We start from the raw sequence: 16,566 nt of genomic DNA, 5'->3' as shown, positions 1-16,566 counted from the left end.
GGTAGAAAGGAACTTTAAAAAAAAATTTGTTATGTCATAAAATTATTCCTCATATTCTGGCAGGGGCAAGGAAAATTACACTTAAAGAACTTAAATGCTACGTCACCGACCCACACAGAGTGTGTGTGGCATAAGAAAGGTAGGATTTCGCTGTAATAAATGGCAGACATTATAACTCCGAAATCGTAGGAAATATACGGTCCCACGGAAACCCATTGTCTTATTGTGATACCCGGATAAATATTAATCCATTGACAAAAAGGCATTAATTAAATTCAAAATTATTAAAAATGTGATCAATTATTTTTTTAATTTTTTAATTTTTTTTAATTTTATTTTATTTTATTTTATTTTATTATATAAAAATTCATGGCACATAATTTACAGTTTTAAAGGATGGCTTCAACCATACCCATACCCTCCTTCTCCAAAAGCTCAATAATAGGATCATTGATTTCAGCAGACATAGGGGCAATCACACCAGTCTTTGTGAGCTTACCGTCCAATATTAATTGAACAGCAATACCGCAAGGAACACCTACAGTCTTGGCCATAGCACTGAATCCACCAGGAACACCAAATTCAACCAAAGTGGACGTACGAGTCTGCTTGGATCCGTCCTTGAGTTCAATCTCAAAACGATGCTGCAAGAAAACCAAGTCACGTTCACCTTCCTCGTACTGCATCTTCTCCTCAAGGGTGGCACAGAAAGTGTCCAACAAGTTACCACGACGGTGAACCTTGTTGTCAGAGAAGAAACCAACCCACTTCATTCCATCAAGAATGTGATCCTTACGAGGGTTGTTCTCGAGGTCGCACTTGGCAATAATGGCGGCCTTGAGAGCGTTCTCAGACAAGTCTGAGGAACCAACAACCTTGCCAATAACCTCGTTCCATGCAATTTCGCTAGAGGCAGCAGACAAATGGGGCTGCTCATCCTCACTCAGGAAACCAAGAACAACGAGAGCTTTGACAAATTGAGGGAAGCCATCATAACGAATGGTACCACGGATAATGGTGGTGGCCTCGGGGATGTTGTAACGCTTGTCGTAGATAGTAGAGTCACGGTTACCGTAACCAACGAAAGCAAAACCGGGGTAGCCAGTGTTGAGAACCTTGGCAGAGTCCATGAGGGCAGTACCGCTGACTTCGACAACCTTTCCGTTCTCGAGATACTTGGCAGTATTCTTCAAAGCCAACAAGACACCGCGAGCAGACCAAGAGAACTTATAACCGAAGGGGTTGTTGGAATCCTCAGGAGCAGGAAGACCACCGCAGAAAGAGATGAACTCGTTGAGCTAGAAATAATGTTTTAATACAAAACCCCAAAAACCACAGGCTATTAATATTTGAATAATTACCTTGCCACCCTCCTTGTGGACTGTGTCGATAGTGCGGACAGCATACAAGTGATCAATTCCGGGATCAAGACCAATCTCGTTCATGACAGTGATGCCAGCATCCTTAGCACTAATTAGGCATGAATGTTGTTAATTATTGGGTTCTGGTAGAAATACACGTGTCTATTAAACTTACGCCTGGTCATATTCCATCATAGCGGGAGAGACGTATGAGGTTGTGACAACGTGCTTCTTGTGCTTAACAGCGGCAGCGATAACCTTGGCGTGGTAGATATAAGGAATCAAACTAGATATATATGTTTAGTTATATCACACACGCATATATGTATATATATCTAGCTCTCTTTCCACAAGTTCAGTCCTATCAATATTACCTGATAATCACATCGTGCTGGGCAACGATCTCGTCAATAGCCTTGTCATTGGTGATATCGCAAGAGACAGCAGTAGTGTTCTTGAACTGACCGGCCAACTCCTTAGCATTCTCGAGTCTTCTGCTGGCTATAGTTGGAATATTGACGCGTCATAGTAAGTAAGCTACAGATAATTGTGAATACACATCTTTAAATTTCCTTACCGATGGTCAACTTGTTTTCTGGTCTACGCAGGATATACTCGACACAGGGAGCAGCAACAAAGCCCGATCCAAGCAATAAGATTTTCCTGTTGTCATAAAGCAGAGAGGTCAGCTACACTGTCTCTCTGTGTGCGTTGTGACGCAGAAGTTTTTATCTTACTTGTCAACCATTATATTCTTGATGATAATAAAGTCAAGAGTAGAAAGAGAATTAGAGATGGATAGGGTGAGAAAAAGGATCTTAAGTACTGCTTGTCTTGACTTCGGAGATGCTTATTCCTTTTATAGTAATCGTCATAGATCTCACCATCTTATTTGTCGATCATCAATCTTTTTGTTCCGTTTGGGATTTGACATCAGTCACTTCACCCGCTAGTTTTCCAAGTCTTACACTATAGAATACAGTGAGCTTGGACCTGGCGAGTCACTTACTTATAAGGTCCCTAGCCTTGCATACTCATTATATGTTTTGATGATATTATTTGTTTCCCACCAAGCTTGCTCCATACAAAGCATATAGCCTTCTAAAACCTACACCTAGAAACTCTAAATGAGGGTTGAGATGATCTCTCACATATTCCTCTATAGAATCAATTCTCCTTTCATCGTTTTGTGGAACAAGATGCTGCGGTTTTGGTGGAACAGCTTACCGAGATATTTTACATAGGGTTTCTCTGTATTTCTGGTTAAACCCAATCCCGATATTTTATTTATCTTTCTCCTTTCAATACTGGGTAAGCTCCACAAGCATACCTAATGGTTTGGTGTTCAACATCGCTCGAGTCACGGTTATAATATAGGCATCAAACTTCTAGCTACAAAGCTTGATTATTATAGCATTCATCTAATCAAGCCTTCCTAGTATGGGTCGATAATTAAAAGTCTTGCAGCCCAAAGCTCACAGCGACTAGTGAATTCCCCCAGCTATTAAGTTTTTCATAGTTATTAAGCACCAGGATGTGCCTATTATTATTTTACCACAACGAAAAGAAGAAGAAAAGAAGGGCTCCGGCGTGTGGATACTTTACTTATATTTGTTGTATTCTTTCTTATTTTTTACAAAATTATGGACAATAAAAACATGATCGTCTCTCTGTCCTTCTCTTCAGACTTAGTGTTTGAGGTATTACTTGATTTTACTTTATGAGATATTTTTCTATATATTTGTACATGTCTTTTTCTTTCCTTCTTTCTTTCTTCATTTAATACCTGCTTAAAATTCGAAAAACACAGCTCTACATTCCTTGTCTAGTCAATGTATTCCTAATTATGAGAATTTTACCGACTCTGGATAGAATCTGCTAGCTACCAGCTACCTAAAGTTTATTATCCTGTCCTATTCTCGTCAAATTGACTATTTATTTATTTACCCAACAATAATCACCAATTTTCTATTATCATTCTCTTGTCCTTTTGCACTGTGTGATTAGTACATGTAAAATATTAACCAATGCTAACCTTGCTCGCAATGGGACTTGTATATCATTATTTTGTTTTATTTTTGCACATTATGCTTACATTTTTATTTACACTTGATATACACATCCATGTTACGTATATCACGCCTAATTCTCTCTAATTTACTCACTATGGTATTATTTCTGAGAAGGAGAAATGTTCTTACTACAGTTTTTACATCTGTAACTACTGTGCTAGCCATGATAATCGAATATTTCTATTCGAAAGCTAGTTGGTATTTAGTCATCCCTATTTTGCTTCTTCTCCTTCTTCTTCTGTCGCTTTTTTCTTCTTTTCTTTCTTCTTGCGTACATGCCTGTGTATAGTCAATAGTTTTCAAAGGCCGGGTGTTACATGCTATGGATTTACCACTAAAGACTGCCAAAAAAAACATTAGTTTTTGTACATGTTTCCATACAAAATAATCTTGCTATTGAAATTTATAGATTTTGTGGATTTTTTTTTTGGATAAAGAAATTCATAGAAAGACTATTACTGATATCTACTACACAGTTACTTGTGTGTGTTTATATATATATGTAGTATTTAAAGGCAGTATGGAATAAATCAAAATGGTTGTTTTTTTTATAGTAGAAATGTAAAGGCGAACTGATGTCATCAAAAAAGGTACTTATTGAGTGTAAATAGCACTATCTCGAAACCCCGGTACAGTATTTTTTTTTGTTGTGAACTTTCAAGTAACTTCTTCCACCCTACTCTCTATCAACATGGTCGCCAACGTCTTTGCTCGCTCTGCCCTCCGTTCCCGCGTCGCCTCTCGTCAGGTCATGCGTTCTGACTTGTACCACTTCTCCAACAGCAACGGTCAGGTAAGAATCGTGCGGGAGTTTTTTTGTTGTTGTTGTTATGACTAGATCTTAATGACATGATTTGGCAATGTTAGAACATTCCTTTCGATACCAAGAACAGAGCCGCTCTTGCTGTCAAGATGACCCTCTATCTTGGTCTTGGTTTCGGTGCTCCCTTCATCGGTATGTGTAACAGAAAATGTGGGCGTGTATAGGGCGGTATTTATTTAGTGCTTGAATTAACTTTATGACGTTACGATTTGTGTATGATATCTATACTATATATATATATAGCTGCTGCCTGGCAATTGTAAGTATAATAGAGAGAGAGAGAAAATGACGTGCAGAAATATGATGTCCATATATAAAGAATTTGTAACTAAACGTTTATCTATTATTATTTGTTGTTTATAGCCACAAGGCTGGTTAAATTCATATCAGCCAATGTCAAGCCTGTTGTATTTTAATTTTATAGAAAGAAATAATAAAATTCAGTTAAATCACCTAGAAAAGAAAAAAAGAAAGATCTCACAGGATTTCTTCGTTCTACAAACCCATCTGTTTATAGTCATGGAAGGAAACGAGCCTTTATAAAGCAATTGCTTTTCCCTTATCCTCTTTTGATGCTCCTTTTCCCGCTTGATGCGATCCACACCATTCATTTTATCGGTCTTGAATGGAGTCAAGTCTTCCCAGACATGGACTTTTTGGATCCTCTTGCTTCTACCCTCTTCATTTTCATTGTCGATAACCCCCACTCGTTCACTCAATATTTCCCACACGACCCTTCTCAACCACTACTGCGTAGTGTTTTCTGAAGGATCTGTCTATGGCCTTTCGAAAATCTCTAAAATACAACCAGATCTCAAGCTAATATTTTCATCACTCGGTCCAAAGAGTCCTTTTGGAACAGAGTTTGGGGATGTCAAACGGTCTTTTAATGTCAAACATAATGCGTGCATCTTAACATATGGAAAGGTTATCTTTCCATTGTCAGATAATCCCACCAAGACACTGGATCTCAAGACCTTGAAATGGCACTCTATGCCTCTAAAGCCTTCAATGATACGCAAGGCACTCAAAGAATCCACAATGACGGTCGCGAACAATAAGATGTATGCGTATGGTGGATATACTGAGAACAAAGAAAATAGTGTCTCCGTGCTCACTACCCGGGATATGTACATCCTTGATATGCAGGCACCTCCCCCTTGGAAATGGAATCGCACCCCGAGCTCTTTATCTTCCAACACATCTACACTTACACTAACTCCAACACCAACTCCAACCCATGGAGCTCAAATGATTGCGACAACGCGTTGGATTCTACATTTTTCCGTCACTCCTAAACACGGACCATTCGATGCTTCATCTTTTACTGCAGGCTACACTGTCACGGTGTATTGCTTTGATTTAATATCATTGGAGTGGGTGGGGAAAGTGGTTGAATTTACCAGCACATCAGATCAAGTCAGACTGGTGTCCTTATCCAAAAACAATCTGGACACACTTATCATTACACCTGTCTGGAAGAATTGTCCAACTAAAACCCATCTACCCGAACCAACCAACCAAGAAGATTGTGATATGCCAAAAGGAGTGTGGAAATATGATATGTCAACAGAATCACCTCGTGGAACTCTGACTTGGCTCCCCTTACTCAGTCAAAATACAAAACTTGATGGTGGTCAAGTTGTCCGAGGAACCAAAAATTATCATCTAACACTGTACGGCGGACACGTCTTTGGTTTTGGAAATGTGCGAGTATTGGACACCGCTAATCAAAACTTTCTCGAAATACCTTTTTGGTGGACATCTCAGACCTCAGCTTCATTTGGTCAAACACCGACAAAGGCTTATTTTTTTCCTAAACGTGCACTCGATGAAGATGAGGCCGAGAAGTCAAAAAGAAATTCAAACAACAACCGTCGTCTAGCGATCATTTTGGGTAGTGTGCTTGGCTTTGTAGGATTTGCTATATTTGTCGGTCTTGTAGTATTTTGCCTGTACAGGAGACACAAACAAAAAGTACAAACGCCATCTAGAGACATATCTTCAAACATTGGTCAAGACCCACCATTAGCATCACCATCACTATCACCTAGATTCATACCTCAGCCTACAGAAAACGATACATCTGAATGGGCCTCTCGGCTTCATGATACTCTTTCAAACATAACACAAACAAGTAATGCTTCTGTGGAACCTGGACAACTCCATGCAAGTACTTCGTTTGGAAGTATGCATGTACCGGAGCTGTTTCCGCAACCAATACAAGCTAGTCGATTTACAGAGCACTTTGACGTGCCATTATCATCAACTCATGGACGATCGCGTATTCTGAGTAATCCATAACCAAACACTGTACGATTGCTATTATTCTTATTTCTATTCCTATTCCTATTCCTATGCTTATTACTATTACTACTGCTATTATTATTATTATTATTATTATTATTATTAACTTCCAAATTCTGGGCTTTTATTTTCAGTTTACTACTATAATATTGTTACATTAATAATTTTCATTTCTATATACTAAAATATTCATACACATAAGCAGTTCTTCCTATACACAACCAGTATTTTTGTATTGTATTGTGTATGTGTGTATGGAATTAATGCTGTAAAAAGTAATATTTTTGTGTTTTTGTGTTTTTGTTGGTAACTTAAATTTTGTTTTGGTAGAATTGGGCTAAGGGTAATATCCGTCAAGAAGCTCATTGTTTCTTTGTAAGATGTAGTTTCGGATCTGCGATCAGCCATAGACCGCTTACTCCTGTCCTAAAAATACCTTTTTTTTTGTATTCCCTAGGAATTACCATTGATTTATTTTATTTTATTTGATATTATATAAGGTGAGATAGCTTAGATGATACAGCTTGAACACAGTAAAGCTTAATTGCGGTTGATGTACCTCGTCAACGAACACCATATGTACATGGGTACTCGCCCACTCATCCGGAACCCGTACAAGAATACGCTCTTTGGGTGTTACTAATGATGAAATTGAAATAAAGAAAAAGAAGAAGAAAAAATTGGTTACTGAGTCCGAGAATACATAGTCTATCTTGTTGGTTGAATGGGGTGATCCACATTCTATCAAAATAACACTTCACGTGTGAATTTTGAAATGAGTAATGCGCTCAAAATAATAATAATAAGAATTCTATTGTGCAGCAATACAATCCTTTGGAAAGGGCTAGACACGCTACTGCTAAGCTCAGCTCTAAAACACGATTCCTTTTTATGATAACCTGTATTTAAAAATGGGGCTTAGTTACTTGATGTGAATGTTTCTGATAAGCAAATTATTGTTATTATAATGATAATTATATCTTTTGGTCAAGATGTGCATACATGTATTTTTGAGTAACATTTATTATGTGTCTGTATTCTATATTTCTTTGGTCTAAAGCTAATTTGTATGCAACATTTGTGCACTGTGCGTTAATGTTTTCTTATTATTATTTTAAACAAAAACAACAGTTTATTTATTGCTCTTTCTAGCCCAACTAGCAGTTCCATAATTTGTCAGAATGTATGTAGTCTAGTACTAAAGTGAGTGATAGGGGTAAGAAACAAGCTTCTGGCGTAATCTTGCTTTTTGTGTTTTTTTATGAGAAAATATTTATGCATAAAGAGATATAGATAAAGTGCGAGCGTGAGTCTTGCTCTGATATGACATTCAATTGTGTGTGCCTTTTGAATTTACAAATCATGTTTAGACTTGACCAATTTCTCTAGCTTTGCACTCTATCTGTAAAACTAGCGATTTTTACATGGTTTTGTTTCTTAATAATAAAAAGTAACCAAGTAAGTAAGTCTTGTTATTATTCCAACAATAATATTAGTACATTATATAATGTCTGAAAATATTGATAGGAGAATATCATAATCTATTAGTCTAAATGTGATCTTGTTTTCAATGGAGAGGTTCGGTATAGACACTGGTTGTCAAAATGCTTAGAGGAACTAGTGGGTTTAGAATACAATAGGTAAGGTATAACTTATATATAAAAACCCGGTGGTGCTGAGCACCAGAAGAAGAAGAAAATCAACAAATGGTAAAGAACTCTTTTCTAAAAGCTCTTTACCTTGACATCATTTCAAGAAATAAAAAGGCAAGTGTTTTGTTACACTACTCTGGTATAAAGTGAGCTGATTTTATATGAAATAAAGAACCAACACAAAAATAAATTGTATTATATTATGGTTATGGTTATGATTATTTAAGATTTTTATTAAATATATCAGCGCATTCGTCTAGGTGTAAATTTTTTCGATTTCATCCTTGTTAGACTTGTATATATCTCTACGCTTCAGTTTTCCGCTGGTGGTCAAATAATGCTTAACCCAATCTTCGTCTCTTGTTACTAAGATGTCTTTGATGATCTCCACACGACTACATCCACTCTTCTTTGCTGTCGATTGAAGCTCTTGGAGGAGAGTGTCTTTATCGACGCTATCATCTTTAGGCTCAACTACACCAATGATATAAGATCTTTCGCTGTTGGCGATAAGACAAATATTCTTGATTTCTGTGCTGTTTCTGTATTTTGACTCGAGGCTTTCGAGCGCAATATATTCACCATGGGAAAGCTTGACAAGGTTCTTGATACGATCAGTAATAGCAATAGAGCCATTTTCTGTGAAATGAGCCACGTCGCCAGTCTTAAACCAGCCATCTTCTGTCAGTGCCTCCTTTGTGAGATCGGGACGCTTGTAGTATCCACGCATTACTGAAGGTCCACGAAGCCAGACTTCACCAATACCATTTTCGGCCTTGTAATCCGTGTCGGGTACATCAACAAGCTTGCACTCAATAGAAGGCGAAGGAGGACCGACTAAACCTGTAACAATACCTAACGTAGGCAGTGTGACAGCAGCTAAACCACAACATTCTGTCAACCTAGAAAAATTTTAAACGTAATAATAATTATACAATCATTAGCTTTAAAAACCCAAAACAATAAAACTGTTTACAAGCATGATATAGCATATCCCTATATGTATATTTTTATTTACCCGTAACCTTGCAAAAAGTAACAAAGAGAAGACCAGAGGAATTTTTGGGTGTCGTATGATATGGGTGCTCCTCCTGAAAGACCATACTTGAGGCGTCCTCCAGTTGCCTCTCTGACAGACGCAAATATGGTGGTATCTAATGCTCTAGTGATATTGTTTTCCTTCCCAAAGAATTTGAGCATCTGCCACTTAACCTCGACCGCAGCTATTTAACAGGGTTACATGCGTTTAGAGCACCATATATGCAGATATAGAATAAAGCAGGAAACCTACCTTTAAAAATGTTCTGTAGTGCCCAATGCTTCTTATCCAGTTGACTGGACACACCCTTTGTGATACGCTCCCATACAGCTGGAACACCAACAAGGATAGTTGGTTTCAAAGCCTTGAGATCGCCGGTACCCTTTCCTTTGCCTCCAGGACCACATACACCGTCATCCATCAAGGTACGGATGGTAGCATAACCAATTGGGATGCCCATGGTTATAAAGAGGAACTCCAAAAGGAATTCGAGAACATGTGCCAACGGCAGGAATCCGACATAGCAGTGATTATCCTCCTCCTTTAAAAAGTCGACCACCAAATACTCGGCTGCACCCATAGCAGCAACAATATTTCCGTGTGTCAGCTCAACACCCTTTGGCGCACCAGATGTACCCGAGCTATTGGATAGAATATATTAATATTATAACTTTGAATTGAATTTAATTGAATGATAATATTAATAAAAAGGTAGTATAACTATATGAAACATATACTTACGTATACATGACTACAGCCAGATCATCGGGTCTGACCGTACTGTCGGTAGCAGTCAGATTATCAGATTCGTAAATTGTATCAAAATGGATCAATTCGGCGTCATTTGAATGAGATTCTCTAAAGTTTTCTACGGCTCCTGGTGATTCCTCTTCGAGTCCAACATAGAGTACAAGCTTGGATCTTTTTTCTTCGGTAAGCATTCCAAGTCCCTTGCTTAGCACATTCAATAATGAAGTCTGTGCAATTCAGGTGATATAAATAAGGCATAATTAGGTTTGTTACGAGCTGAAAGAGAAGGATAATAATTGAGGAATGGCATTGGCTAAGAAGTTTACCTCACAAAATACTGCTTTAGGTTCGGTTTCATCCAAAATGTGGGATATGGCGTCGGCAGGCATACTATCATAAGCAGTGGCTACGACAATTCCCAAAGAAAAGCAGGCTGATTTGTCCCCAATAATATTGTTAGAAACCATATATTGAAAAGAAATGTAGCAGATATTTACCCATAGCCATCAATATCCATTCCTCTCTGATAAGAGTAAGAATAAAAACAAAAGAAAGGAGTAGTTATATTAGTCCTGGTGATAGTAGTATTATCGTCCAAAGAAGTGCCTCTGTTTACTTTACCTTGTCTTTGCAAACAAAAGGATCAAATCTCCAGATTTTAAGCCTCTCTTTTTTAAACATCCAGCAATCTTCTCGGTTCTCTTCTTTGCTTCACCGTAAGTGAGCCATGTATAATCTTCGAGCTCATACGACATCCACTTTTTTGGCTTTGATTCCGGATTGTTGGGATCTGCTGCTACTTCGTTGTTGTGAATTTTAACGACGTTTCTGTGACCAAATCCTTTCTTGGACGAGTTTGTATCCGTCACACTTTCCCAAATCTTGGAAATTGTGCGCTCAGAGGAATCGAGCCGAGGGAAAAGTGGACTTGAGATTAGTTCTTCTACACCATGTCGGTTTCTGTAAATGTGGTTCTCTTTATCGACCAAAACAGTTGCTGGTTCAGGGTTCTCTAGGAAAAGGCTTTTGATGTATTCCATCGTAGTATAAAAGGTAAATTAAGAGTAGGAAGAAGAAGAAGAAGAAAAAGGAAAATATAGATGATTGAATGAAATCCTGAAATAATTACTATTATTATTATTAAATTTTATTTTATTTTTTTAATTAAAATTATAAGCATATTTTTTTTTTTACATCATTTACATGTCATTTGCTAGTTTTAAGAGCGCTATCCTAAAATACACTATATACGATCGTAAAGTTAATTTAGTTATTTTATTTATATAGTATACCTTTAAAGATTTGCAAGATAATGCAGATTGGCAAATAGACTATGCTTTGTGACAGCGATAATGTCGTTATGTATTTGATACTGGATATCTGGCTCAGAAATACATATAACTCACAGCAATACGTTTAAGAAGCATTGAGTAGAGCAAAGCAAAATAGCATATAAACCAAATGAGCCAAGTGAACAAAATGAGCCAAATGAAATCATATATTCGGCTTATTGTCTATATTAGGTTTGTGGTTATTGATTTTAATTCCGTATGTCAAAGGTAATGACTCGTTATTTCATAAAAGACCTTGCTAACCAAGATCTTATTTTGGTTTTGGTAAATAGTACTTTGATAGCCATTGGTTTAATATTGACTCGCGTGGATTAAAGAATAGGGCTGACAAAATTAATTAGACACATACACAAGTACATAAGCACATATACCTCCAAAGGCATCAAACATTTAAATACCGGCTTAAACATCTCTCTCAAAAAGAAATTATCTATAAAAAGAAAACCATCAGCCATGTAACATAAAGTGTATTTGGCGTGGCAATATGTAAAAGGGCACTTTTTGAGATATATTCTATTAGAAAACATCAAAAATAATCATAATATTAGGATAAGTGCTACACGACCGTATATTTGTATAATACATACAGTCATACAGCTATACAGCCATACCATACAACCAAATAACCCACTTGTAAATGCCATATTATTCAAACCACCATAAAAGAAACCTTATTTATTTATTTTTTTTAAAAAAAAATAACTAAGAATTTGATCAACTCACTCAGGCTAAATGGTTATCCGCAACAGATAATAAAAGAAGAATAAAAAAAAATAGGTGTGGACAGATGATATGGTATAATATAATTGTTTTTGATTTAACAAAACAAACAAACAAACAAAAAATTAGTGATCAATTTAAAGGATTTGTCCTATACTTATTTAAAGCAATTTTCAAACGGTTTCTAATTAACTAGCTTTTAGCTCTTTGGCAAATTTATATTGATGATGATTAAGACGTTCATAATCTAATTATCTAGTTATCTATCTATCTATACAATAAAATAAAATAATTATTTAAAGAAAAAATAAAATGTAGTACAACAAAACTGTGCTCCACAAGTCTATTACTCTTTTACATGTTTTTTTTTATAAAAAGAAAGAACAGGACGAGAAGCAAGAAACAGGCAGTTAACATTCGGGTAAATTGAAATACCTATTGGAAAGCCTAAATCTTGCTGGGTTCCTTGATATATGGATTATTCAGTCTAACAAAATGACACGATCACTGAATACAAATGGACTTTCTTTTGGGTCACGATTCTCTATTACTTTAGTAAACAGTTGGTCTTGACAGCCAAAAAAAAATCAAGCTGCTTGATTCACTAAGCTCTTTTGAGATATCCTTTTCTTTTCTTCTTCTAAAAATAAAAATAGATAATCGATATGAGTGATAACAGCAAGCAGGACTTTGCAACTGAATCTCTTTGGCTCTCGTGTCAATAGAAGAAGGAAATAAACTGGTTATAGAACCAAAGATATGATCATCATGTTGAGTATACAGACGATCCTGACATCTATGTCTTGTACATGCATATAAAAAGCCAAAGCAGGCGAGTTTAACGTATATATTTATTTTCTATCAACTATTTATCGCACAAATACGGCGTTCTGTATTAGTTCAGAGGCACCAACATGGCCAAAAATAAGTACAAGATTATGGATGACTACAACCCCAAAATAATTACCAGTTCAAAACAATCAAATAATAGTAATAGTATTTACAGCTAAATCCAAGTAAAACAATGACAGGTGATTGAGGCTTTTAATAGAAGAACAAGAAAAGAAAGCTTATGTTTTAGACTTGAATAATATAACTTTGCTTGGCATATGTTTGCTTCAAGCTGCTCGCATAACTATTTTGAGAAGTCGTATATCATAAAGCTAATAAAGCTATATCTATTTGAGCCCTAATTCAACCAAACAAATTGCCCAATTTATTTATTTCACAAGGGAGACATTGCCACTCATAGTTTATCTGCGGTAAGTTTGAATCCTTTGTCTTGACCTTTGCATTATGATACAAACTAACAATCAAAATGCTGATATTAGAAATGGATAATATACAAGCAAAGTTGGTTCAAGGTGTTATTTTAGTATAAGTAAGTCAATCGATTCCTATCACTAATTATTTTATTAAACTTTTATTTGACATCTTTTCTTTGAATATCTATATAGCACACACTCAATTTTCTCTACACTTTGAGAAAGCTTATATTTTTTGGGCTTTACTGTTGTGTTATATAAGATATAGTATATTCACAATACTATGCATTGTACCTTGAATTCAAAATAATCTACAAATTCCATTTTTCATTTTTTAATATTATTTTTGTCAAATTACATATATATAATGCCACTTTGGTTTATGTCTATTTTGATAGGCAGCAATTCCAATGGAATATTCTCACGGCTATATCCCATAAGATATCGTGTTACTCTGTGTAAAGTTTAATAACGTATGTACAAGTTTAGCTTTCGGACCCTTAAGAATCAAAAAAGACAGAGACACAAAAAAAAATTGACAATGGAGTACAAAGCAACAATTTGCTGCCAATGGGGATTTATGTTGTAAAAACTTTCTCATAACAACATGTATTTTCAAAATAATAGCAGCAGCAGTAACTGACTATCAAAGAAGTCTTTATATATATATATATATATTTTAAAAAAAATTATATAAAAAAAAGAAAAGCTACTCAAATAAAGCCAGAGCCTAGTATCTTGGCATCTTTTTCTTCTTCCTCTTAATCTTCACCCTCTATACCTCTTGTATATGTCTGTGTGCAATTGAAGCTCAAGCTTACTTACTTATTCGGTGTTCTTTTGGTTTTTGGATTTTAGTTTTTATAGCAATTGATATATACACATATACATATATGTATATATATATATCAAAGAGCGAAACAGAACCACGATCTGAGTAACCATTGAGTAGGTTGGATCCCAATAATATGCTTTATAGCTTAATTGTTGGGCCGGCTTAAAAAACCCAAGAAAATAAATAAATAAAAAGATAGATGAGAAAGTGAAAGTGAAAGTGAAAGTAAAAGTACTGTACAACTATTTAGTAAGATAATGCCCTGAAAAGCCTCCTTTCTTTTTCCTCTTCTTCTATGCATAGAATTATATACCTATGTTACTCTAGCTACGATGACTCAAAGATATATATATATTACATACATTAAGCTAGCCACGGCAAGATTGTTCTTGCTATTTACTTTTAATTACTGTATTTTTGTACTCTAATAAATTTATACACATATTATTGCTATAGGTAGCAGTTTTAATACCAATATCAATATCAATATCAATATAGGCTTACTTTCCATGGCTTTAGTGGGGAAAGTAACATACAAAGAATATGGCTTTTGTTGTTATATAAAATATTACACATTCATGATCCTTGTCTTTATTAAGACCTTTGCCTTTTTTTTTAAAAAAATAAATACCTGACATCCTACCACTTGTGTCTATTTGGCATGAAAAGCAATATAAATGTAAATATATAATATATATATATATATGTGTGTGTGTGTGCGTATGCTGAGATAGCTTAAATGGTCATGTACCACGAGATATTATATTCAAAATAGTATCTATCAAGCCATCAACATTTATGAATTATTTTTACTCGTGAAAGATCTTTAAAGTAGTATCTAAACCCAAAACTACACAGCCTTTCTTAACAAATCTACCTAAAAATGGTTTTTATTTGGTAGTCAACGATAATTTAAGGTTATAGATTTTATCTTTGATTTCTTAGTTTCATTTTCATTATACTTTACATGGGTACTTCATCTTCCATAAAGACCTGTCTACAGCTGAGCACCAAAAAAAAGGCAGAATTCCTAGAGGGTTTCACTTCTTTGTTGCCTGGCCTTTTATATTCAGACCATACCAATTGCTCATATAATTGCTTTTATTATTATGACAAGAGTAATACGAAACAATAAGCATTGATTGCATATTTGTCTTGTGTAGATAGGAGGAGGAATTGAAGAAGGTTTTCTTTTTATAAAAAAAAACGAAACAAGAATAGTAATATTAATTTACGGTAGTTTATGAACCTTGGCATTCAAGAAGATATTAAAGCTTCAAATATAAGAATTCTGTAGTATCAAGTCTGAGATGTCGGGATTGATAGCATTTGGGGGGTTTTTTTTCTTTTCTACTAAATCCCGGTAATTTAAATAATAATAATAGCTCCTCCCTTCGTCCCTCTCCTTTGAAGTTTACCCCCAAGTCTTTTGATGTTATTCTGTATGTTTAATATTTGATATATACATTGGACAAACAGTCTGGGAATTAGATATATGTGACTCTTATTAGATACAGCTATTAACAGCGGAAGTATTTGCAAGAACTGTCCTATTCTATTTCCTTAGCTCTTGTCTTTTTTTTTTGTGTTTGTTCTTTTAGTGAAACATAAGTAGCCTATCAATCACCAACAAGTAATTATATGGATTCTTGTACAACTTTGCTGTCATTTGAACCTTTAAATAACCATTGTGGGTTTTCTTCTTCTTCTTACTTGGCTAATGAAATCCAGGCTATGCTCAATAATCATTTGAAAGGAATAGATTGTCAATGGTAGCCTATTCCGAAAGGATATATGAATATAAATATATGAATCTACACATACATAAAACAAATGTTTGTGAACATAAAATAAAATCAAGAGCAGTTTGAAATCCCCCATATATGTTTTTTAATTTTTTTTTTATATTTGTGTTTGAATTATATCCTTTTAGCAGGACAGATAAAGGACCCTGCCAAAAAAAAACAAAATGAATTGATTACAAGGATACTGATATTGCTGGTTTTTTTTTTTTTTTTTTTTTTTTTTTACATGATTGCTAGATTTTTTTTGGTTATTTTTTCTTTAAAAAATTGATAGTATATTTCCTTTTAACCTTAAAAATAAAAAGGTTTAAAAGTATCTATGTATAGTGGGTATAGTAGATGTAGTAAGATATAACAGGTAGAGTAAGTATATCTCGTAGCCCCAAACTTGGTATTCCAAAGATTCCAAAATAGGGTGGACAAACCAACCGACCAACCAACCAACCAACCAACTAACGTCTTTAGCTGTTATCAAATGAATGATAGAATTCATTTTCTTACCATCAAAGGTTAAAGGCACTTGAGTAACTTGTAGAAGGCATAGTTGTGGGAATGCGATTTCGATGAACCAACCATCCTTCTGTA

General features: G+C 35.2%; 4 protein-coding genes across 4 annotated transcripts; 2 read left to right on the top strand and 2 right to left on the bottom strand.

Moving 5' to 3' along the window:
* Nucleotides 1-283: 283 nt before the first annotated feature.
* Nucleotides 284-2,138, bottom strand: PHYBLDRAFT_125745 (hypothetical protein). The gene is made up of 6 exons (XM_018429056.1): nt 2,099-2,138; nt 1,939-2,024; nt 1,736-1,862; nt 1,537-1,647; nt 1,362-1,470; nt 284-1,298 (listed from the first exon to the last, which is right to left on the bottom strand). Exons 1-6 carry the CDS (start codon nt 2,107-2,109, stop codon nt 390-392), a joined length of 1,353 nt encoding a protein of 450 aa, XP_018290194.1. The 5' UTR covers nt 2,110-2,138; the 3' UTR covers nt 284-389.
* Nucleotides 2,139-4,124: 1,986 nt separating this feature from the next.
* PHYBLDRAFT_147127 (hypothetical protein) lies at nt 4,125-4,635 on the top strand (the record flags this gene model as incomplete). The annotated part of the gene is made up of 4 exons (XM_018431802.1): nt 4,125-4,226; nt 4,301-4,388; nt 4,500-4,515; nt 4,620-4,635. The coding sequence occupies 4 exons, from the start codon at nt 4,125-4,127 to the stop codon at nt 4,633-4,635; spliced, it is 222 nt and encodes a 73-aa protein (XP_018290193.1).
* Nucleotides 4,636-4,847: 212 nt separating this feature from the next.
* On the top strand, nt 4,848-6,560 carry PHYBLDRAFT_147126 (hypothetical protein; the record flags this gene model as incomplete). The annotated part of the gene is made up of 1 exon (XM_018431801.1): nt 4,848-6,560. The coding sequence occupies one exon, from the start codon at nt 4,848-4,850 to the stop codon at nt 6,558-6,560; it is 1,713 nt and encodes a 570-aa protein (XP_018290192.1).
* Nucleotides 6,561-8,471: 1,911 nt separating this feature from the next.
* On the bottom strand, nt 8,472-11,044 carry PHYBLDRAFT_25494 (hypothetical protein; the record flags this gene model as incomplete). The annotated part of the gene is made up of 7 exons (XM_018439872.1): nt 8,472-9,117; nt 9,234-9,375; nt 9,456-9,895; nt 9,996-10,231; nt 10,331-10,437; nt 10,502-10,527; nt 10,626-11,044. 7 exons carry the CDS (start codon nt 11,042-11,044, stop codon nt 8,472-8,474), a joined length of 2,016 nt encoding a protein of 671 aa, XP_018290191.1.
* Between the last annotated feature and the right edge of the window lie 5,522 nt (nt 11,045-16,566).

Source organism: Phycomyces blakesleeanus (genome assembly GCF_001638985.1).
Source record: "Phycomyces blakesleeanus NRRL 1555(-) unplaced genomic scaffold PHYBLscaffold_14, whole genome shotgun sequence".
In the NCBI taxonomy this organism is placed as follows: domain Eukaryota; kingdom Fungi; phylum Mucoromycota; class Mucoromycetes; order Mucorales; family Phycomycetaceae; genus Phycomyces; species Phycomyces blakesleeanus.
This window is presented reverse-complemented; position numbering and strand designations above follow the sequence as displayed.